Below are 25,259 nucleotides of genomic sequence, written 5' to 3' on the forward strand. Positions count from 1 at the left end.
CAACTGAACAAGATATTCAAGTAAATACATGCATTGCTTAAAAATAGCCAGCCTTGTTTTTTTCCTACTCTTCATTTTTGCACCTTGAAAATAAATGGTATTTCACCATTGTGCTAGGGTGGCAGTAACATTCAAGCTCTTCATTTAATTAACCTTCACAGGAATCCTGTATGACCTGTTATGCTATGTTGTTATGTTCTGTTATGTTACATCACGTAAACCTAGCTACATTGCAGAGGTTCTAAAAACTCTTTTGGTGAATTGTGAAGATGCATACTGGGAAATCAAGAAGACTGTCCAATGTGCATTGGTGCCCAATGAGATTGGTCTCATTGTCCAGCAGTTCCATCATACATTGGACACCAATGTGTATGATGGTCAGGAACAGCAGCCCTCTACTGGATATGGATGTTATACAACTGCATAATTCTACTTCCTGCAGACATATGTCCACTTACAAAAATGTAAGTCTTCAACAGGATTCCAGCACTGGTCATTTCCTAGTTTGTAGTGAGCTACTCTTTGGGCCCATGGCCTTACTGTAGGTCAGCCCTACACTTCTTTTTCTTTCACTGGACAACTCAACCAATTATGAATTATAGTCATCCCTCCATTTCCATGGATTCCGCATCCACAGATTCTACCATCCATCTGTTGAAAATATTTGTAAAAAAAATTCAAGAAGACAAACCTTGATTTTGCTATTTTGTATAAGAGGGACCATTTTATTGTGCCATTGTATATAATAGGACTTGAGGACCCATACATTTAGGTATCCACAGGGGGTCCTGGAACCAAACCCCAGTGGACACCAAGGACCCACTGTATCCTCATCGTAATGATGCTGACATTTACCATTCTTCAAGTTCCTCAGTTTTCAATCTGTGACTCATTATTTAATACTTAAAGTAGCATGAATCTGTGGGTTCCCACATGACAGCTACTACTGAGGAACATGGTAGTGAGGCCCTAAGACCTGTCAGGAAAACAAGGAAAAACAAAAATGTGGTAGATGTGATAGAATATCAGGAGAGCAAGTTAACTACTTCTCTATGAAGAGATGGAGAAACAAAATGAATATGTTGTATATGAAAGAAGCAAAAATAAGATCTGATGTACTGTGGCAAAGTCTGCCCTTCTTACGCATTCTTTAAATTCCGTGGCAACATTTGAACCTTTGAATTAGGCAGGTTCACTCCTGGACTGAGTACTACTTATATTGTATATTTATCAGAACTTAGAAAGGTTACTTTTTGGACTACACTTCTCAGAATCTCCCAGTCAGAATGATCAACATTTAGATAAGCCCAACTCTTCAGAACCCATGGTTTCCCTTATAGTTTCATGGGATCTGTTTGGCCAAACTCTACTTCATGATAAGAGGGCCCAGTAAAGTGAGTGTTTCTTTACTGTACCTCATCAACTAAGATTAAGACAGTGTGCAAAGTGATCTTGGATGCAGTCCACTGGCTAGTTTACAGGTGTGATCTGGAGACAGTAAAAATTTTCATCCTTGCTACTAGAAAATGGAAAGAAAAAATGATTTTATTCTGTAGGGGTCTGTAGCATTTTTATGAAGAAAAAATAAGTGTGTCAAAGGATTGATTTTATACAATTTTTACACTTGTGATAGTGAAAGATAAATATGAATCTGTAGTATTGTTGAAGTTAATTCCTTGGCACAGTTGTGTAATCACAGAGGCACTGCTTTGAGTGTTTTGAGACCAGATCTAAATAGGTATTTAAGTTTGCAGAATGTCAATTATGCATGCACCCCATGTATTTATAAGGAGTATTCCTATGATTATGGCATGTCCACACAGAGATGTCTATAATTTTAAAAGTTATAGGATTTCACAATGACTTCACTAGTTTTATGCATTAAGGGCTTGCTGGAGCATCAAGGAACAACTCTCAGCTTACATCTGGGAGGAAATATTTATAAAATATATCTCTTGCACCAGCAAGACTAATAAGCAAACAACACTGCAAAAATGAAGACTAATATACACAATTTATATCTTTTCTTTTAAAAAAATCAAATCAAGATTGATTTTACATTTAGCTCAGAGTGCATTATTCAAAAACTCAGGTTTTGCTAACAAGGGTGGACATTGCAGGCTCTCAGTTCCTTCTTGTCTTTGCAGCTAGTAAACTGAGTGCTTTTGAATCTCTTCTTGACTGTCATGAACCTTTCCTGGATGCCACCTCCACACAATTTGGTACATTCTGACCAAGCAGTCCATGGTTTCATCTTGCAACCTAAAATTTAAAAAAATAAATAAAAATGAATGAATTCTATAACAATCATGAGAGTTAATTTGAAATGTCTCTCCTTGTTTTTTGCTGCTTCAAGCACAACAACAAAGGATTCCCCCCTCCTCAAAATCAAAGCGTAAAATACAAGCCTGACCGGATTTTTAAAAAAATGCCACAGGTTCCTTCTCCATTTATTTGCAGTAAATTCATCATCATCATCATCATGATCATAGTCATGATCTTAATCACCATCATCATTGTTATCATTGCTGTTGTTCAATGTTAAATCAAGGCCTAAATTCATTAAGTAGTCTCAGCTGGAGGAGGTCCCATGAATCAATTGCTGAACTGACATTTATGAAAATCTAGTTGTGTCAATGGATAACATAGCAAATGGATTTAGGCCCAACCAGTTACGAATTTGCTGCCCTTTTGTAACATGCAAAATCTGCTGTCTGAGGCATCTTCCTTGTACTATCTTGTGGTTAGGCCATTACCTGGGAATTGCTCGCCATCAACATCTTCTTTTCCTTGTTCACTTCTTCTTTTCTCACGAGGCTCTTTCCATCGTCTTTTCTCAATGCTGGGATTTCTCAAGCATTTCCTTATTCGACACTTTTTGCGCTGTACAGTTTCAGGGCATGGAGCTCCTCCAAACTGGGGTTCCATTTTGATCATTCTTGTCCTAATCATATGTCCTTTTCCACAAGACTTGTTGCATTCAGACCACTGGGACCATTCTGTAAGCTCACAGTCAATTGCTACACAGAGAGAATGCAATAAAAGTATTATTATTAAACTCAAGTTAACTTTCCAACTGGAATTAGAGAAAAGGGCAATCTGTTTATTTTTAGGTTACCTATTTGTAACTGCCCAAAAGGATACTGGTCTGCATAAATATATAGTTTTTTAAAATCAAAACCATTAACATTTCCATCACAGAAATAAAATTTGGAAGATTCACTGTCTAACCCACTGCCAATTCAAGAATTCATAGATTCTTGCAATGCAAGAATCCCTGACAGATGGCCATCCAACTTCTGTTTAAAAAACTTCAACAATATAGAGTTCACCACCTTCCAAGGTAGTATATTTGCTGTCAGGAAGTTTGTCTTAATGTTTAGTCAGAACGTTTTCTAATTTATTGGATCAAGTTGCATCTTCTAGAGTAGTTCCATCTGTTCTATGTGACAGCCTATCAGATATCTGAAGATGGCTATCATATTACTCTCTTGTTGGTAGAAGCACCTTCGACAGCAATTACAGCTGTAAACATTCTTGCCAAGTCTCTATCAGCTTTGCACATCTGGATCCCACATTTTTTGCCATTCTTAGCAAAGTTTCTCTGTCACTGGGCATTATCAGACAAGGGAAATTGGAAGTATAATCCAATAGCAATCCGAACACAATCATGGGGTTTCACATTATTGCGTGATAGACTACCACATGCAATTTAAGGCAATGGCAAGCTATTTTTGGGCAATGGAATGCAGTTCACATTCATGTAGATTCTCTGAACTAGCGAATTCATGTGAATGCGTTCTGGCCCCACTTTCTTTTCATTCAAAATTAAGAGAAATTCCTCCCGTGTGATAAACTCCACTGTTGGGTTGGATGGGGACTTTTGCCAAAGAGCAACTTTCAAGTCTTGCCACATATTCTTCATTGTATTGAGGCTGGGGCTTTACATTCTGAGACATTCAGGTTCTTGTTTTTAAACCACTCCAGTGTTACTTTGGCTGTGTTGTTATCTTGCTCAAAGGTGAACCTCCATCCCACTCTCAGTATTTGGCTTCATCCCTCCCTCTTAACTCTGAAACATTTCCCAGAACCTGTCAAGAAAAAGCATCCCAACAACATGGTGCTACTACTACCATGCTTCACCATGGGATGATAGTCCCAAGTCACTGAACACTGTTGGGTTTGTGCCTCATATAGTGTTCTGTGACAAGACCCAAAACTTCAATTTTGGTCTCATCAGATTAGAGAAACTTTTCTCCAAGCAGTAACAACACCAATAACACCCATTTCAATTTCAGATTGTAAGACAACAAAATGTGGAAAAGTCAAAAAGGCCTGACCAAGTAGACCACAAACAGAACAAGAATCAACAGTGCGATGTGGCAGCTAAAAAGGTCAATGCGATTTTAGGCTGCATCAATAGAAGCATAGTGTCTAGATCAAGGGAAGTAATAGTGCCACTCTATTCTGCTCTGGTCAGGCCCCACCTGGAATATTGTGTCCAGTTCTGGGCACCACAATTTAAAAAGGATTTTGAAAAACTGGAGCGTGTCCAAAGGAGGGCAACCAAAATGGTGAAGGGTCTGGAAATCATGTCCTATGAGGAATGACATAGGGAGCTGGGGATGTTTAGCCTGGAGAAGAGTGTGATATGATAGCCCTGTTAAATACTTGAAGGGATGTCATACTGAGGTTTTCTGCTGCTCCAGAGACTAGGACCCAGAGTGTAGTGGAGTCTCCTTCCTTAGAGGTCTTTAAACAGAGGCTGGATGGCCATCTGTCAGGGATGCTTTGATTTAGATTTCCTGCATGGCAGGAGGTTGGACTGGATGGCCCTTGCAGTCTCTTCCAACTCTATGATTCCATGAATATTTCTGAAAGACTCTGTAGCCCTTCCACAGACACTGTCATGATTTTCAAGGATTCTTTACAGGATATTAATATTGAATCATTTTATTTCCCCCCATTTTCCTTCCTCTACCTTTCAATGTAAAATTCATTGCCAGGTACCTAGTTATTCTTCCTAAACAGAATCCAGTGTTGCTGTTCATCTCTAGAGCCTCAGCCTTCAGGTTGCTTGAATGCTTGGTATGGGAAGCCTGGATACTTTGAAAGGTGCATTCCATCCTAGAGCATCAGGCACACTTAGATCCCTAATGGAGCACACACTATTTATCTGAACTATGATAAAGTTGTCAAAAAAGGGGAAATAAGCAAAAAACAAAAACAAAAACAAAGGAAGACACATGAATTCTAGCAGAATGCACCTTTTAAATCATAACTCCCTGCTCATTCTTTTATTCTTAGACCACTGTGGATTCTGCACCATAATGACCTTGTAGACATCATCAGCTTCAAGCTGGTGAAGTGCAGTATCCTCTTAGCTACAAACTTGGTACCTTCAGTGTGAAGAGTAGTCAGCCACCTAGGAATACTGTGTTCCATCCATATGAGCAGACTTCCCCCTTTCTCTCTTTCTGCCACATCCCTTTTTAAGCCCCTCAAATATGCTGAGGAGAGTCCTCAATCTTCCAGACCATATTTGGAAGCATACGAGTGGGGTTATAAAGAGCGGGGGAATCAGTTCTATCAAATGCTGGCTATCTTGTAGTTGTTGTGTGCCTTCAAGGATGTTGTTATTGTGTGCCTTCAAGGAATTTCTGATTTTATAATCTCCTCTAAGATGATAAGATGAATCTATCACAGGGTTTTCTTGGCAAGATTTGTTCTGATGGGATTCACTTTTTCCTTCCTTTCAGGCAGAGAGTGTGTAACTTGCCCAAGGTTACCCACTGAATTTCTATTTCATAGATTCAAACACTGGCCTAGAGAGTCATAATCCAATTCTCAGACCCACTACACCACAATGGCTCTTAGTGGATGAATATAGCTATATAATTTCTGGAAGACCTGAAGCACTCCCTGTTTGCAGATGGGCCTGTCTATACAATAAGATCTTCTGCAAACAGAACCTTTTTCATGGTGGCCTCCTAGCATGAAAATTCTCTATTAATAGCCCTGTCCAGCTCCTACATAGTAGCCATTTCAGCTCTAAGCAAGGACCTTTTTGGCCCCAAGCTTTAAAGTTCTTGCATTATTTTATTTATTTGTTCTAGTCTGCTCTTTTTAATTATGGACTGAAAAGGCCCTAAGGGGGCAGCATCACACCGCCCTTTTGAATACCAGATCGGGGCTGCTGCAACCATGTGCCCTGATTCAACATTTTTCTGGCTCAAAAAGAAGCGGCAAAATTCCACTCCTTTTGGGGGCAGAAAAAGGACACCCTTGCTGCCACTGCAACAGCTTTTCAGCAGCATGGCATATGTAAATGCTGTGCCACCAAAACATCATGAAGTTGCTGCATGTTCAGTCAGCTGTGCAGCTTCCTAGCGGTGTGTGTGTGTGGGGGGGTGATGTCAGAGCACGTGGATCTAAATGCTGCATTCAGATGCCGCCCCCAATCCAGCACTTATTGACGGTCAGTTTTGCCTCTTTGTTATTTTATTTGGGACTTACGCATGCTGTCCTCAGAGCTCTGCTGAAGGACAGGTTAAAATGCCTATAATGAAAAAGCAAACAAAGCTAAGACTATTGATGTGCTGCCATTTTAAAGGCTTTTCAATGGTAGCAGAGACCTTTATAAGACTTTCTCAAAGTATCTGACAGAGATCACTGCTTCTTCATTGTTAGTCTCTGGGAATGTGTCAGGAATTCCTTGGCATAGCAACTTGATGTGTATTTTGACAATAATTTAGTCATGCTTCACATCTTTTGATATAAGAATGCTATCTAGTTAGGAACAAACAGTATTCTAAATAGGTTGAAAAGCTTAGGATATAATTACTTCAGATTCCAGTTTTCTGTACTTACGGCACTCTGGTAGCATGCATTTCTCCACCTGTTCCAGCTCCTCATTGCAGTCTCCAAGCTCTGCTGCAGATTTCAGCATCCTCTGTCGAGTCCTCATTCCCTTTCCACATGTTACACTGCAGTCGCTCCACTCAGACCATGGAGACAGCATACAAGGAATGGTGTCTAACAAGGATGAAAAAGTTGAGGTCTTTTCAACTCTTTGTTATTAAACTGTTATCCAGCCAACAAGTAAGGGGGAATGGGGTCATCTTGATAAAAAATGGGTAGTACTATGGAGGAGAATGCTTTTTGGAGCAAATATGTATATTGTGATTAGAATGAAACCTCTACTAGTCCCACAGATGAAGTATTCTACATGTTATTGACAGATATATCTTGAGACAAATTAGGGATACTTCATGAGCTGTGTCACTATGAAGGTGCTGAAACACCTTCTGAAGATGATCCCATTTCTTTACTCAAGCAGCATTGGAAAGCCTAAGTTGCTGTGGTGGATAATTTATGCCACACAAGGGATGGGAGAAATTGCAGTCCTATTTGTTTTCCCACTGGCTTTGGATATCATTGACCATAGGAGCCTTAAGTTGTCTTGTGCAGGAAATAGCATTTTCTGCATAGACAGTATTTCAACCCAGAAATATTAATTCCTGTACATAAAATACTGCAATCTATTCAAATCACCCATGTATAACTTTTATCTAAAATAAATCCCCAGTTACAGCATTTTCTGCAGGGTAATTAATATTTCTGAATCAAAATACAGTCATCCCTCCATATTTGCGGCTTTGATATTTGTGGATTTGATTATTCACGGATTTCATTAATATGTTCTTTCTAGGATTGTCTAGGTCCTCCAGTGTGGTCAACTTTAACTAAAAGTTGCACTGAAAGACCATTTGTAGCTACTCCAGTGCCATTCTATGGTCAGTGTATGTTGGACGTTGACCACAGAGTTGCATTGGAGGACCTAGAGATTCCTAGAGAGGTGTCCTTTCAGGTAAAAACATTGTTTTTGTTATTTGTGGTTTTTCCATAGTCATGGGGGGTCTTGTTCCCCTAACCCTAGTGAATATGGAGGGACAACTGTATTATTTTCAATGCAAAAATACTGTTTCCTGTACAATACAAAAACATGTGGATTTTATCCAGAATGAGATCCAAACTCTGAAGATTCATATCAGTCCAGGAGTCTTCTCACTAGAGCTTCTCAACAATCTAAAAATATGTTTTTTTTCTAATATTTTCAAATATTCTTTCTGTCCCTGTCATCAATATACAGATGATAATCAGTTCTATCTTTGTTTCCCTCTACCAATCAAGAGATCTTGGAGGTTCTGAGATGTTGTTTGGAAGGGATTTGAGGATGAATGAGGACAAGCAAACTCAAACCTAACCCACAGGTATTGTAAGTAGAGAACTCAATTTTTCTAAATGTGTACAATTCATCTTAGAGGAAATTTTATCCCACTTGAAGGACCAACTGTACAACCTTGAGGTTTCCCTGGACTCAACAACAAGAGGTGCTCACGTGGTGGTAGCCAGAAATGTTTATTACTCACTTAACCTTCTAGATTACCACAGTACAAGAATAGCAGCACTATAACTGCTCTGGCTGCCTCCTGTTGAATTCTGGGATTTGTAGTTTAGGGAGGGGGCATTTAGAATTCTCAGCCAGAGAGCTCTTAGTCTTCACTGAATTAGAAACCCCAGAATGCAACAAGAGGCAACCAAAGCAGTAAAAGTGGAATAGCAGCATTTAAAAGTGTAGTGTGGTAATCTCCCTTGTATGTTAAGCTATAGCCTTTTTGGGATAAGGCTGACCCTGCTTTAGTGTCAGCTAAACATGCTTTATGTGATTGACTTTAAATACCTTTGGAAATGTCACATTAGTGATGAGAAAATAATCCAGTATCGATTTTGTTTTCATAGAATTCCATCTGTACTTTCTCCTGTCCTTTTGTTCTAACCTGCCAGACTTTGTGTTTTCTTCCTGCACTAAAATCCATGCATGATACTGTTCTTAGTTTTTGCATTTATTTGTGAAATGTACCTAAATGAAATAGGGGAATGCAATTGCAAATGATGCAGTATCCCTCATTGGCAAACTTCTTTATACTTTTTTCACTGTACGTGTCTGTAAATGTTTTCAATAATATTGTTTAGACCCTGCCATTTCAAAATATGACCATTGTTTTGTGCATAAATTTGTTCTTTTATTCCCTGTAAGCTTCACATATCTTCAGATATCTGAGGTGAGATCTTCTCACAACACATCTTGTTGTAAAAAAGTGTATACCTTAAGTAAGGTATAAAAATGCTACATTTATTTAGACTGTTGAGAACAACATCCCTACTTCGGCTAATAGAGCATAGGGGAATGAGATTATTTGTGGGGATTATATGGTCAGTTCATATGACTCTGGGCTTTTTGGCTACTTCTAAATAAAGAAAAAGATGTTGAGAAATCTGATCATAGATCTCTTGCATCATTGTTTCACCCCAGATGCCTGCTGATGGATTCTTCCTCTCCCATGTTGTGCTTTACAAGAGGAATTTGCAAAGGTGTATATGTACAAGAGAGGAAGATCAAGCTACCTACTCATTGCATGTATGTGTGATGGTAGGAACTTGCTCATTCACAGCTAGCATTAAAGCAAAGTGAAGACAGAGAGAAACTGAAGGTGACAGCAAGACTACAAAAATAAGAGCAAGGGATCTTCATTGTTATCAGAGCATGCCTAGCAAGAGAGCAATGAAATAGCTTGAATATTGTAGAGGAAATGGACACATTAAGAAACCCTTGCCATGGATTGCAGTAAGGCAAGGTATAGCATGCTCTGCCTTCAGAGGAAGCTGACTTGGCAGTGGATCAGAACAAAACTTCCCAAGTCAGCTCACTGTGGTGCTAGGAACTGACAGCTGTAACTCTCCTAGGAAAATTTTGGTTGCCAGCTAGAAACTAAGGGGCTGTACAGACTGGCCCAAAGGGCCGGTGTCAGGGTGGCATGGGGGTGTGGCACACCTCATACCCCGACTCTGTCCCCAAGGCGCTGTCACATCGCCTACCTGCCCAGATGGCAGGCAGCATTGCGGCACTCTGGTGTTGTGGCAACTACATGCCACACGCCAAAAGTAGCACTGAAAAGTGCTGCCATAGTGGCAAAGACACCCTTTTCTAGGCCAAAAAGAAGTAGCATTTTGCCACTTCTTTTTTGGCCTGGAAGCCCTGACCCCCATCTGGAGCTCAAAGGGGCCGCACGACACTGTCCCTTTAGTTGCCATCTGTTTAGGCCCTAAGAAGGGTTTGTGAAAAGATAAACCTACTGGAAGATACTGGGAAAGTATCTAGGAGTGAATGAGGAGGGTGAATGTGGATGAGTAAACGTAGGGATCACTAAACTTAAGGAAATACTGGCAGTGATTTCGTGGTCAAAAATATTAATAGAGAAGTAGCTTAATGAGAGATGGGAGTTTCTTAAAAGTGAGATATTGAACACACAATTTTAAATAGTTTCAATGAGGAGGAAAAAATGGGAGGTGTCTCAAAAAATCAGAATGGATGTCTAAAGAACTTTCAGCTGAGCTAAGACTCAAAAGGGGCAAGAGATGGAAAAGGGGAGAAATCACCAAAGCAGAAAGAGAGACAAATAGCCAACTCATGTAGGGAGAAAGTCAGAAAAGCTAAAGCACAGAATGAGCTCAGGCTTGCTAGAGAGGTTAAAAACAATAAAAAGGGTGTTTTTGTTTGTTTTGTCATGTCTGTACCAAAAGAAATAGCAAGGAAACTGTAGGACTGCTGTGAGGAGAACATGGCAAAATGCTGTCAGGGAACAGAGAAAAGGCAGAAGTACTCCTTTCCCTCGGTCTTCTCTGTAGAGGAGAACAGTGCTCAACCTGGGGGAAATGGAGCAAATGATGCAACAGAAGAAATTCAGCACAGAATAGGTAAAGAGGTAGTACAGGAATACCTGGCTACTATAAACAAATTCAAGTCTTCAGGGTGAGATGAACTACTTCCAAGGGTATTAAGAGAATTGACAGAAGTAATCTCAGAACCACTGTGAATAATCTTTGAGAATGCTGAGAGAACAGGAGAGGTCCTAGCAAACTTAAGGAGGGCAAATGTTGTCTCTATCTTCTAAGGGAAAAAAGAGGACCCAAACATTTACTACACAGCCAGCCTGACATCAGTACCAGAGAAGATTATAGAGCATATCATTAAACAGAAAGTCTGTAAGCACTTAGAAAGGAATGCTATGACTACTAAAAGTCAGCATGGGTTTCACAAAACCAAGTCATGGCAGACTAATCAGATAGACAGACAGACAGACAGAGTCACAAGCTTGGTAGATGAATGAAATACTGTGGACGTAGCATATTTTGATTTTAGAATGGCCTTTGACAAGGCCCTCCATAATATCCTTGCAAAAAAGCTAGTAAAACATGGGGTAGTCAATGTGACTGTTAGGTGGATTTCTAATTGAAAAGTAGGGTACTATATTTAGGGAGTAAAAATGAAATACACAGATATCGTATGAGTGACACCTGGCTTGATGGCAGTACATCCGAAAAACATCTAGGAGTCTTAGTGAATCACAGGCTGAACACGAGTCAGTAATGTGATGTGGCAGCAAAGAAAGCCAATACAGTTCTAGGCTACATCAATAGGAGTATAGTGTCTAGACTGAGGGAAGTAATAGTGCCACTCTATTCTGCTTTGGTCAGATCTTACCCACTTCTGGTCTCCACAATTCAAGAAGGATGTTGACAAGTTGAATTGCGTCCAGAGGAGGGCAACCAAAATGGTGAAAGATCTGGAAATTATGCCCTATGAGGAGCAGTTAAGGGAGGTGGTTATGTTTTGCATGGACAAGAAAAGGTGAAGGGGAGATATGATAGCTACATTTAAATATTTAAAGGGATTTTATATTGAAGATGACACAAGCTTATTTTCTACTGCTACAGAGATTAAGACATGGAGCAATGGATTCAAGCTACAGGAAAAGAGATTCTATGTAAACATTAGGAAGAACTTCCTGATGGTGAGAGCTGTTTGACAGTGGAACATACTGCCTCAGAGATGGAGTCTCCTCCCTTGGAGATTTTTAAACAGAGGCTGTATGGCCATTCATCTGGGGTGCTTTCATTGTGCATTGCTGTATAACAGGGGGCTGGGCTGGATGGCACTTGTGCTCTCTCCCAACTCTATGATTCTGTGAATGACTTGGGAAGAACTAAGTCAGAAGTGAAGTTGACATTGTCTAGGCAGGGATGGAAGCAAGGGATAATGGGGATCTTCACACACCATCAAGTCATTCATTAACCACAACTGTCTCCTGTGGCTGTTTCATGATGTGTAAAAGCAAGACATTGGAAAGCAGTGTGATTAGGTGGCATACAGCTGCACATACTCACTGCTAGTTTTTATGGCCCAAAGATTGTTCATCCTCCAGCCACCCATTGGTGCTATTTATTGTTTTCACAAATTATGGTCTACCCTTGCAGACTTCAAATTAAACTGATGTCTGGCTGTTTTTCTAACATGCTAAGGTTCACTGGAGCAAACAGATACAGTGCAGGAAAAAATTAATAACATGAGAGATTTGAGAGATGATAATTATCCTTTGCCTTAGAGCTATTTGGCACACTACATTTTTGCTATATGTCTGTACATATTTAACACTGTACTCAATACTGGCACATATTGCATGGAGTTCATGTCATATGAAATGGCTCTTATACGCAAAATTAGATTTTGGTTGCTGTGATCCACAGTGAAGAATTCAGGAATACTTGAATATGTGGAGATGAGCCAGAGCTTTAAAAGGCTGTAACAGTCCTGTGCACTTTTTTTTCATACAGTTGCCAGGTGGCTTAGTGGTTAAGATGCCAATTCTGATGGTCGGAAAGTTGGCAGTTCAAGGCCCGAGTGCTGCATGATGGGGTGAGTTCCTGTCACTAGTCCCAGCTTCTGCCAACCTAGTAGTTTGAAAGCATGCAAATGTGGATAGATAGATAGGTACTACTTCTCAGTGGGAAGGTAACAGCATTGGGGCAGTCATGCTGGCCACAGTCATCAACAACGTTGGCTCTTTGGCTTAGTAACAGAGATGAGCACCACCTCCTGCAGTCAGTTATGACTAGACATTCATGTCAAGGGACTAACTTTACCTTTTCCTTTACTTGTACCTATCAGATGAATAAGTATTACATGAGTACCATATATACTCAACTAAACTGAATAGAAAACAACATTTTCTGTTGTGTTTTCTATCCAGAAAATCATGTTTTCTGAGCAAAACAGCCATGTGCAAATTTTGCGCAGAATAAGTCTTAAATTGCAAATACACTTCAATTTTTCATTTCTTTCTTCCAATAAGAAGAAAATTGCAAACATTACTCAATTGCTTCCTTTGAGAAGAAAAATGGTATGAATTAATCTCTATCCACAGTTATACTAATATCAGTTTCTTTGAGATGTGGACTCTTAGACAGAATAATGTTATGTGTTTATGCTACAGGTTGAGTCTTCTTTATCCAGATTTCCAAAACCTGAAATACTTCAAAATCCAAAACTTTTTTCATGTGTGGCTGAGATAGTGGCACCTGTGCTTTCTCATGGTTCAGTGTACACAGATTTGCTTCATGAACAAAATTATATTATGTATGCTATGTGTATAAGGTGTTAAAAAGCATAAATAATTTCATGTTTATGCTTGGATGCTATTGCCACGATATTATGTATCTGCAAATATTACAAAATCTGAAAGAATCCAAAATCCAAAACACTTCTAGTCTCAAGAATTTCAGATAAGGGAGACTCAGCCTGTAGAAGCTTTCAATGGGCTAGGCTACAGTAACTTATCTAAAATTCCTCATCAAGGAAGCCTTTGGCAGTTGAAAGTTATCAGAGAGCCAGCCAACAATGGATAATAATTATTTGCACAAGTCATTTGCATGTCCCATTGTCTCTTTCCCATGAGTATATACTTTACTTGTGTAATCTAGTGAGCAGGTACAGTGTCACTTCCACATACGATCACTGGAAGGATTGCGGATACTTACGGCATTCAGGCATCATGCATTTCTCAGCTTCTGTGGTTTCCGCCTTGCACATGGATCCATCAGCTGGGGTCATCTTTATCATTCGGTGCCGTTTCTTCATCCCCATTCCGCAGCTGGCACTGCATTCATCCCACTCTCCCCATTCTGTCACCAAGCAGCTGCTAGGCGCTATTCACAATATATAGGCAGAGGATCATTTTACTGTCACTCATTTAATAAGAGGGTTCACATCATACTTTTATGCTGATTAAATGTTGCAAGGCTACATGAAATCTTACCACACTCCTCATTTACAATGCATTTCTCAGTTTCTTCAGTAGGCACTTTGCACATGGAGCCATCATCGGGGAATTGCTTGACATATCTCTCTCTTGATCGCATTCCCATGCCACAGGACACACTACATGGGGACCATGTTATCCACTCAGACATCATGCATGTAGAGCCATCTGAAACACCAAAGACAATTTCCACGTGTCCATAAATCTGACCTAAGTTTGAATTTTTGAAAAGGAGATCATACAGATCTCAGTTCCTATTCTCTTTGTCCTTGTCCCTACCTTCATCGCTACAGCCTGGGCCCATACATGGCTGGAAATCTTGAGTTTCTGGACAAGGCACACTGAGGTCAAGCTGAGCTTTGAGCATTCTTTGCCTCATCCGCTTGCCCTTTTCACATGTAGATGAACTACAAGCTGACCAGGGAGACCAATTTGAGTAGATGCAGGTTTCTGGAGTGTCATCTTAAAAAATAATAATACAATCAAACAAAAGAAAATGCTTCCTTGTCTGGCACAACATTAATCTCTGGAATTCACTGCAATTCTGGATGTTACAATGGCCACTTAAAAAAATTATTATTATCATTATATTTATTTACATCCCACCCTTCTCCCAAAACTGGGACTTGGGTCAGCTTACAATATTACAAAACAGTACAATTAAAACAAATAAAAATAGTACATTAAAACAGAATTAGAATTAAATTACTACAAAATTAAAACATGTTTAAAAATCAAAACTTGCTATAGTTTGGAAATGTTTCACACTGAATCTGGCACTTTCACTAGGCAGAACTTGTGCCTACATTAAGTCCCTCCATGTGGAATGATAGAAATGTTTCCTATCAGTTTTCCAGTTGACTGGTGAAACGTGTGAGCATGTTTTACAAGTGATTTTTGAAAGCTGGATCAGGAATATTCTATTGTGTGTCAGTGTCATATCACAGCTTTGTTGACACATAGAAAGCTGTATGCTGAGGCATTTTAAGTGGACACTCTGTAGTAATGGATTTCTGTCACTGAATATGTCAGTGTTCAGCCTTCTTCCCATGGAAATTAATAAAAAAACTTCCACTTTGCTCTGATTTTGGCAGTCATTTTCTGTATTGTTGCCTTGCCCTATGAACATTCAAGACAAGTCAGCAGCAGACATAAAGGATTAGCCATGATTTTAGATATGCCTTAATCATTCCTATGGTTAGGCATATGCTGAAGACATCCCTATTTTTGCAAGTATTAGTCATAAATATGACAAGTCCTTAAGAGAGATTTATGACTGCCCAACCTACAGTACTTAAAAAGAGAAATACTTTTACTAATCTGAGTTTGTTAGAATATAGTATTTTTTATCAAAAAGAAAATGCTTAGCTTTATATCCATGGGTCAAGGGCCATAGCTTTCTATCCATGCTCTTCATGTTGTAAAAATTAAGCAATATTTACATGAAAGATAATGTAAATCTTGTAAGAGCCCTGGTGGCACAGTGGTTAAATGCCTGTACTGCAGCCACTCACTCACAAACCATAAGGTTGCGAGTTCAATACCAACAAAAGGGCTCAAGCTCGACTCAGGCTTGCATGCTTCTGAGGTCGCTAAAATGAGTACCCAGATTGTTGGGGGCAAATAGCTCACACTTTGTAAAACCACTTAAGGAGTGCTTAAGTGCACTGATAAGCGATATAGAAATGTACTTGCTATTGCTACTTGTTACAAAGAGCCAAAACAATGCAAAAGAAAACATGCAACTAATCCCAAAATTTTCAACAGGGAAACAACGTCTTTCATTTGTGATTATATGTCCCACTGGTAACAACTGAGCAAGCACTTGTGTCTTCTTGGAGACTTGAAAGTGCAAGCAATGGTTCCTCATGCAGACAATGGTTCCATAAGTGCAGATCGAGCCCTGTCTCCCACTTTTGACTTGGTGGGTGAGGGAGTTACATTTTCTTTAAGTCCCTGAATTTTAGCTTTACAGTAACTTAAAAATTCAGTTGAACATGTAGACATATAGTATGCAAAGGGATCTTGAAGCATCTTTGAGACTAAGGCCCAGTACAGACCAGCTTTTGTGCCAGTCTGGGGCCAAAAGTAGGGCTCAAGAGAGTGGAGTGCCTACCGCACACCATGGGTGCCATTTTGGCATGGCATTGTTTACACATGCCATGCGCAGCACCCAAACGACACGGCACATGAGGGATGGCACAGTGCTGCTCCAGGGCACTTACGGCACCTCTGTAGTAGTGCACAAGGAGTCGTGTTTCATGGCTCCTTTTTGGAGTGGATTGTTGCCACTTTCTCCTAAGCTGTACAGCTCCTAAATCAAAGAAGTTGTAGCATAAGCTATCTCTGTAGAAATAGACCAAAGGTGCATCTACACTGTAGAAATAATGCAATTTGACAATGCTTTAAGTGCTGTAGCTGCAGGGTTTGGGATTTTAAGTTTTACAGAATCTTTAGCCTTTTCTGCCAGAGAGTGCTGGTGCCTCACAAATTACAAATCCCAGGATTCTGTAGGATTGAGCCATAGTAGTTAAAGTGGTGTCAAACTGCATTATTTCTACAGTGTAAATGCACCTCTCATCTATGAAAGCTTATGCTACAAATTATTTGGCTCAGTTAATCTCCCTTTGTATACTGATATTCCAGCTATGGCTGCCTCTGAATTTAGAAATATAGTTCAGGAATCCAAAGAAAAGGAACAGGCAAAGTTACCAAAGAAATGCAAACACAGCAAACAGAAGAGTTCTAGGTACAAACAATTCTCAATGTTACTACACACTCTGCAATGCTAGACATTTGGAGACTAAAAGAAAATTTCATGGGGGAGGGGGGAGGCAGAATTCTTATTTGAGGGCAATGACCAAATTTTGTCTCCTCCATAGCTACAGCCCTGGTTAGATATAAAGAGCTTCTAAATACTACTTAATCAATAAATCAATTAATCAATCAGGAATGGTGCTAAGAAAGAGCAATGTCATAAATTTGCCACGGTTAGTGTGAACAACAAAGGGGAATAACAACCTAATGTAACAAGAAGGGGAAAGAAAAAAGTGAGGTATTCACAAAATCTAAACAGTAACACAATCTGTATGAATAATATCAAAAGTATTTATATACTGCTTAAAATTCTAAAGCAAACCACAGTCTTTGTTACTTTTTAGATTTTGCCACACTTAGTGTGTCAATACATCTCTTCCACCAGGTAACAAGAGACCTAGGCTGCATCTACACTGAAGAATTAATGCAGTTTGACATCACTTTAAGTGTTGTAGCTCCACCTTATGGAATCATGGGATTTGTAATTTTGAAAGGTCTATAGCCTTCTCTGAAAAATTCTGCAGTGTGGTAGCAGCCTAAGCTTAGAAAATTACCCAGTTATTCCAAGGAATTAACTGTAACCTACTGCACAGACTGAAAAGTAGGTCTTCAGACTGAATGTTCTGTTTTAATGAGATCACATAACAACATTCAGTTGGAGAACATTAGCATAGCACAAGAACCAGCACAAATTGCTTTCATCCTTGGGAAAGTTGACAAAAGGCACAGATGATACTGAGGCAGAGAACTCTCAGTTGGCCCTTATGGTAAAAGCTGGAGAACAAAATGCCCCTTGTTGCTTTTAAAAATCAATTTTATCACCTCTAAAAGGCCAATTTAAGATATACTAGGGCAAAAGTCTTGGATGCACTGTTCCTTCTCATTTGAATTCTATACATAAACTTACAAGGGCAGCCTGTCCTTATAGACAAAACACCATCATTAATAAAGAAAAGCTGTTAGATGAGGAAAATAGTAGAGCTTGATGAGGACCAACTCAGTGCTGGATAATAAAGTCAGTGGGATTAGGCTTCTTCTAAATTAGTATAGTGTGGCTTTCAATTCCAAAAATTCCACCTGCTGACACCATCCCAGTGGGTGTTTATTAAGTAATGATGCCAGCTCCAACTGCAAATGGCTAAGCAAATTGGTTTTCCCCCCGCCCTTCTATTTTTTTTTTTAGTACTGTCCTAATAATAACACAGACAGCATGAAATACAGAGCAGCCGCATTGGAGGGTGAAGCAAAACACAAAGGCATGCGAGTAGAACATCATTAAAAAGTACCTTCATCTTCTGGAGCTTCCGCAGCAAGATCTGCAACAATGTCATCAACGTTATCAGGAACAATATTGCATTGTTCCCCCTACAAAGAAACAGTTGCCAAAGTTTACATGGGCAGAGGAAATAAGGTTGTTGTGGGAAGTGGGTTGGAAAATCAGTTGCCGGAAGATGTACAAACAAGATCTGCATGCTTGGATTTTCATGCTTGTAAAGGCCTGCTGTACTCACAAGGCCTGTCTGAAAGCTTAGGTCCTATAGAGAGCCTAGTGAGCTAAGGTCTCATGACTTCTCTCTGTTTCTTTTTAACTTCTTGTTGACCATTGACATGCTCACCAGTCCACTGGCATGGAGGCCATAAGTCACCACTGCAACTGAATTGTGGGAGGAAGTGGTTCTCCTTAGCAAACTTTACAAATCTTAGCTTGAAACAGCAAGATGACATGCACAAGTGCAATCTGAGAAATCAAAGTGTTACTGACATTTTGGCAGAGTGAATAAGTATTCATCACAATGATATTACTGGCTTTTACAAGAAAGATGTGTAGGCAAATATGGGCCAGGGACATTTATGCATCTCCTGTAAGGTCAAATAAGACCAGAGGTACTGCTATGGCTATGATCTCAAGGCACAGTTTGAGGACCCCATGGCCTGGAGAGAGGGCAAATCATAATGGTGATGGGCAAGTGGGCAATCCATGGGATGTAATAAAGCAGGGGTAGGACCTATGTGGCCTTCTAGAAATTGCTGAACTACAACTCCAGCATTCATCCATTGGCTATGCTGGTTGGGACTGCTGGGAGGCGCAGTCAAATAACATCTAGTGGGCCACACCATTCCTATATTTTGTGACAAAGAAAATGCCACACAAGCCAGTCAGAGATGCAAGTGTAATTAACTGTGAAATTAAAGTATTTCTCCAAGTGGCAGATATCTGAATCAATCACATGTTGCCTTTGGTATGGTCAGTGAGAGCACTAATGAAGTGTGGGGGAGACCTTTAACTATTCTGGTACCCAGAATGGCCAAGTGACACTGAAGACAACATCTGATTAGTTCAATTGTCTACTACTCTCACACTTAGAAAAATAATTTAAAATGCATGTTAAGGCTGCAATTGAGCCAGTTTGTTAACCACCAGTGGAGATTAGTGATATAAACCATTCTCACTTTTCTTAATCTGAGAGGTGGTGGTGGTGGATTGCTGAGGCTGTCATTGTCCCTATTGTCAAATGAAAAAGAGCCGCTATTATGGGCTGAGGGAAGGTGGAGTGGCCAAGGAAACAAGGAATGGGAAGCACATTGCCCAGGGCCTACTCACATCTGACTAAAAAAAACCCTGAAATCGTCTGCATGGGATCTAAGTGTCCATCATACACCCATGGGTACTTAATGGTTCTAACCTTTGGTACTCCAGTGATAGTCAACTGAACCACATACACTGGCTTTATGATTAGATTTGGTGGGCAAGATTTTATGCTCCAGATGTTAGCAGGCCAAGGGACCTCTTCTGATTGTTCATTAGACCAAATATTTATTAGCTAGAAAAGAGTCCTCTCCAAACCAAGAGGTTTGTGTCAATGTATCCTTAAACTTTGGGTAAGGTAACACAGAGGGATTTGCTCTGGGTCTCATCTTGCAGCCTACTCCCAGTCTAAGTGTGGAGGCTGTGACCCTTACAACTCCACTGACTCAGAAAATACAGAAGATTTAAATTTATAACTCCTCTGTGACACATATATTCCTTTCAAAAACTCCAGTGATACTCAACTGAACCACGTACACTGGCTTTATGATTGGATTTGTTCAATATTGCATTGGCATTTGCTCAATATTCTATTTACTGGAATGTCTCAATGGTACCTTCCGTGCAATCCTTTCAATGACAACTCTGGCTACTGATTTAATGGAGCCTCCTTCAGGGTCATAAAAGGGACTCTGTGGGTGATCCAGGCTGGTGAGAGGTCTTATCTTCTCTTGAGGTATTGTAGGTTTGTTGGGGGACTAAAGAAAAAAAAAAAACAAAAGAAAGAAAGAAAGAAAGAAAGAAAGAGGTACACACAGAAGAAATGTATAAATGTTACATTGACCAACAAGCATTCAGCATAAACTCTATAATTGAGAGGCACAGTGAAATATTTACAGTTGCACTATTGTTGCTACCCATAAATTGAGAACTAGTGGATACGGATTTAGCCATATTGTCATATCTAATTTAAGTCCAAATGATTTCAGTGGATGACTGAGTCAGTTTCATTTTCTTTCATCTTTAAATTTTATGAATCCTGCTAAATTCTGAGATACAGCTGTGCAGGACTGTAGAATCAGAATGTAGACAGATCTTGTAGTACCTTTGAGACTAACTGTAAGAAAGAAGTGGGCAGCATGAGCTTTCATAGACTTAAGTCTACTACCTCAGATGCATTTGGGAAGTAGACTTAAGGACCCAAACAGACAGACTAAAATAAAGCTGCTTCGGGTCACTTTGGAGGTATGCTGTTTAAATGACACACACATCTTAAGAGGCCAGAAGATGCACAAAAGCTGCGCTCCAATCCTTAGGACTGGAGCGTGGCTTTGGCATGCTTCCGGCCTCTAAGGATGCATGTAGCATTTAAACAGCATACCTCCAAAGTGACCTAAAGCAGCTTTATTTTGGCATGTCTGTCTGGGCCTTTAAGTCTATGAAACCTCATGCTGCCCACTTCTTTCTTTCAGTTTGTCTCAAAGGTGCTACAAGATCTCTCTCTACATACTGCTAAATTCTGATCAAAAGTATACTGAAGAAAAATTATCAGGATTCTTCTCATTTGGGGTTCCCCAAACTTCAAAAAAACAAAAAAACAAAAACAAAACAAAACATATTTCCAACCACTTTTCACTAGCTATCCTTAACTGGAAAACATGTTGAATTGTTCTACTTCACAAGAGCAACATGTAGACCACTCATCCTCCCATTGGGAAGAATTTCCATGACACTTAGCACTTGTTCAGATCCATGGTAAGGTTAGTACAGGTTCGGAGGATGTAATTTTGACTCCTGTTTGTCCCTTGTTATTGAATACATTTCAATTTCAGAATACTGGAAATGTAGACAGGATCTTTGAAAGAATAAGAGCTGGCACATGTTTACTGCCTCTGTGCTCTTCCTGGTTTATAAAAGCACTCAGAGGAAAACTGGTGGAGTGAGTAAGGGAGTGGTGAGTGTTTCATTGCATGCCAGGCAGAGTTCTATCCTGCCTCAAAGAGGATGTAGTGAGGCCCTTACTGAAAAGAGAGAAAAGTGAGTATTAGGGGAAGTTGGAAAGGGGAGCTGAGGATTGTTTACACAGTGGCAACAGTTGCCTTCAGTATGTACAGGACAGAGAGCAAGAGAGGGAGAAAGAGAAGTGAGTGTCCAGTTAGGGTGGGGAAAGACTGGGGTTTGTGTGTTTGGCAGTGGTAGCGGGGCTGCTTCAGCCCCCCCTTCCCTGCCCCCCTCAGCGGTTTTTTCACTCTCAGCAAGAGAGCACCACAGAACTACTTTGATCCAGGTCTTTTCGTAAGGTCGCTCGGTGGCATTGGGGAGATGATAAAATAATTCAATAATTCAATTTGCAAAAGATGAATATGGTGGACCCATCCCATTTGTGGGAGTTCAGTTTCAGGGGGCCCCACAGGTGGCAAAAAATGCAGATGGTTGAGGCCCATATTATTTGATGGCAGCAACATGCACACAGATGCTTCAGAGTGCCCATACACTGCCACTGAATAATATGGAGCATGGTGTCCCACAGGTGGTCAAATATGCAGATCACCAGCCTGCTAGTATGGATGGTCCACTGTATATGCTAGGACTGTGGCCCTCCAGATGCTACTGGTGTGTAACATCTATCAAACCTAGGCAGCATATGGTGCTGCCAGAGTGGTGAGGGATTACAGAAGTTGCAATCCATTTGGAAGACCCTGTTGTTACTTATCCCTGCAATAAACCCAATTGTTGTCTTCTTCACACTTGCATGCAAAATCAAAATACATTGTAAATTTTGAACATAAATACTTTTTAGATCAACAGATTAAGAAAATTCTTCTTATTTCCTAACAGCTGATGCCACACTCAATTGTTTCAAGAGTGCGTGATCCTAGTATCTTTCTCAAAAAGTCAGTGTAGCCAGAAAACAAACAAGTTGGATTATTCAAATCCCCACTTTCTCTACACTTGCACATTTCTCATTAACTGTTCTCATCCATATTCAGGAAAGTAAATATTTAATATAAAAATTGAATATTGCAAAAGACTTTGTGTTGACTCCTAGCTAGTGTCCATGAACTCCTGCCAGTACTCATAAATCATTTCAAGTTTACACAATGACTCCTGGTTGAATGAGCTGAAGATCAAGTTCTCATGCTATGCATTTTTTTTTAAAGAAAAACCTTGCTTGTTCTATCTTCCACTTTGATACATAAAAGACAAAGTTCAAATGGAATGGCAACGGCTTTCATATGCCATCACAAGCACAGCTTCCTCACCCTTGAGACTTTTCCCTTTCTGTTGTGGCTACTGAGAAAAAAAAAAGCAATGAAAACTTACTATGGATATCTTATGTTTTTAATATACTACAAGTAAGCACAACAACTTCACTGAAATAGAAAGGGCAAACAATGGCCAGAAAAGGATGCTGCAAATAATTGAGTGACTGGAACAATTCCCTTGTGAAGAAAGATTACAATTTTAGGGGCTGTTATGAAAAAAGCTGAGTAACAGGAGACATGATAGCGTGCAGAAAATGATGCATGGTGTGAAGTAAGGAAGAAATTTTTCTTCTTCTCTCAAGGGCATTTGCTGAACTTCAGTGGGGTGAGATTGCAGACAATGGAAAGTAAGACCTCATGCAGCCTACAGTTAAGCTATGGAATTCATTGCCACGAGACATATTGTGGTTGACAACTTTGATATTTTTGTCTTAAGTATGCTTTCTCTTATTGAAGTCCTGGGCAACTAGCAAAAGAAAGACAAGGGCCTGTTACAGACAGCCAAAATAAAGCTGCTTCGAGTCACAGTGGAGGTATGGTGTTTCAATGATGCATGCGTCCTAAGAGTCCAGAAGTCGCACCAAAGCCACACTCCAGCCCTAACGACTGGAGCGTGGCTTTGGTGTGGCTTCTGGACTCTTAGGACGCATGCATCATTGAAACACCATACCTCCACTGTGACTCGAAGCAGCTTTATTTTGGCTGTCTGTAACAGGCCAAGGGAATCTTTCTCTCTTCTTCTTTCTCTCTCCATCTTCACCCATCTGCAACAGACCAATGCCTGAATCCAGCATGCCTTGTTGTAGTGTACAGTTGCATGGTTCAGAGGTTTCTGCAATGCTGAGTTATTTACCAACAACCCTGGAGCTACTGGAGTCCTGCTAAGCCTTCCCCACAGCTACTCCATACCTGGCAGGGGGTGTAGTTCCACTAGAGTCATCAGGAAGTTGCAGTGTCTGAAATAATCTCTTTGTGTCTGGCTAGACATTTGGCCTTCTCTGTCAGAGTGCTCTGGTGCTACAGCAAACTCCATATCCCAGGATTTCAGAGCACTGAGCCATGACAGTTAAAGTAGTGTAAAACTGCATTATTTTGGCAGTGCAGATTAGACCTTAGAGAGAGCAGCAGTGATAGGGATAATGAATCTTTCAGTGACTTTAAATCTCCTCGTGTTTTATCTACCTATCCAGCCTCTTTTATACCCAGATTCTTAGGGATAATTTCACCTCTTATTTTCACCTCCTTGCTCTAACTGACTTACTGAGGCTCAAAACACACACAATGGGGGTGTTCAGATGATGCACACCACCAAAGCAGCTGGAAGCTGCTCCAGCGTCGCGATCTGTTTCTCTTGACTGGATCAAAAAGGAGCTGTAATAATCCAGCTATTGGTGGTGGCCAGTTTGGGACCACCGTGGCGGCCCACTTTGGAACTGAGCTGTGTGGTTGCTGTGGTCCTGGTACAATCACAGCCAGAGTAGCCTCCAGGCACTCCTGGTGGGCCATCTGCTTCACCCCTGAGTTCCTGTTCTAGTTTAGCATAGCATAGTATGCTTTGAGGGCTTTTCTATTCCTAATGGAGTTCCTTCAGTAAAAATTTAGTTTATTTCCTGCAGCCATAGGTGTCAATACTCATCAGTTATAGTAGCTAGCCCCTGCACACATGTACGCTCTATCTAAATAAATATAACATATGTGTATGGTTAATGTATGTGTGTGGATGGCCCTGACTGAATGCAGTCCATAAAGTGCAATCTGTGGGCTGTTAGCATTGGGCAAAAGCCTCTTCTGTCAGCAGAAATGTCCTTCTGACACAGTAATATGCTTCTTTTGGCTATCTCACAACTAGTTTGCTGGCAGAACTACTTTGCTGTCTAAGACCTGCTGGCAACAGGACACAGAAGAGAAGCCAAGTAATGCTGAACTCAAACCTCTTCTAGCCCTGGGACACAGCTAGAATTCTGGCATAAGGTCAGGCCAGGGTGAAGGTAGTCCAGGGATTTGGATCCAGCACAGTTTCCACTGACCTGATATTGGTTCAGTTGGCCTTTGGCCATGTTCACCAGCCAAGATTTTACTTTGAGGACATTACTACACAGGTCTTCCTCAGTGGTTCCATTCACATTTATAAAGAAAGTAGATACTGTTCTTGTGTACCTATTCCAGCCCAGTGTTTCCTGTATTAGGAGAACATACCAAGCTACCTTTATATCCAGAGTCTTTATCCATAGATTCAACTGTCATTGGCTTGAAAATATTTTTAAAAATATAAACTCCAAAATACAAACCTTATAAGGAACCCCATTTTACTATGCCATGTATTTAATAGCACTCCTGGGACTTTGGTATCTGCAGGGGGTCCTGGAAACAAACCCCCAACGAATATCAAGAGCCCACTTTACCAAATCAGAGCTTTGGTCCATTTAGTTT

General features: G+C 40.3%; 1 protein-coding gene across 1 annotated transcript in view; it reads right to left on the reverse strand.

The window, feature by feature from the left end:
• Positions 1–696: 696 nt before the first annotated feature.
• LOC149314495 (spondin-1) overlaps positions 697–25,259 on the reverse strand; it is a 437,456-nt gene continuing 412,893 nt past the window's right edge. Inside the window, exons 9-16 of the mRNA XM_089521249.1 lie at positions 20,181–20,321; positions 18,323–18,401; positions 14,499–14,681; positions 14,217–14,387; positions 13,939–14,106; positions 6,871–7,035; positions 2,757–3,020; positions 697–2,262 (exon numbers count right to left, since the gene is read on the reverse strand). Of these exons, the coding sequence (XP_089377375.1) occupies positions 2,099–2,262; positions 2,757–3,020; positions 6,871–7,035; positions 13,939–14,106; positions 14,217–14,387; positions 14,499–14,681; positions 18,323–18,401; positions 20,181–20,321 (1,335 nt within the window). The 3' untranslated portion in view covers positions 697–2,098. The remainder of the gene's footprint in view (positions 2,263–2,756; positions 3,021–6,870; positions 7,036–13,938; positions 14,107–14,216; positions 14,388–14,498; positions 14,682–18,322; positions 18,402–20,180; positions 20,322–25,259) is intronic.

This window comes from Sceloporus occidentalis, unplaced genomic scaffold, assembly GCF_023333645.1.
Source record: "Sceloporus occidentalis isolate IW3139 unplaced genomic scaffold, rSceOcc1.0.p SCAF_4, whole genome shotgun sequence".
NCBI lineage: Eukaryota > Metazoa > Chordata > Lepidosauria > Squamata > Phrynosomatidae > Sceloporus > Sceloporus occidentalis.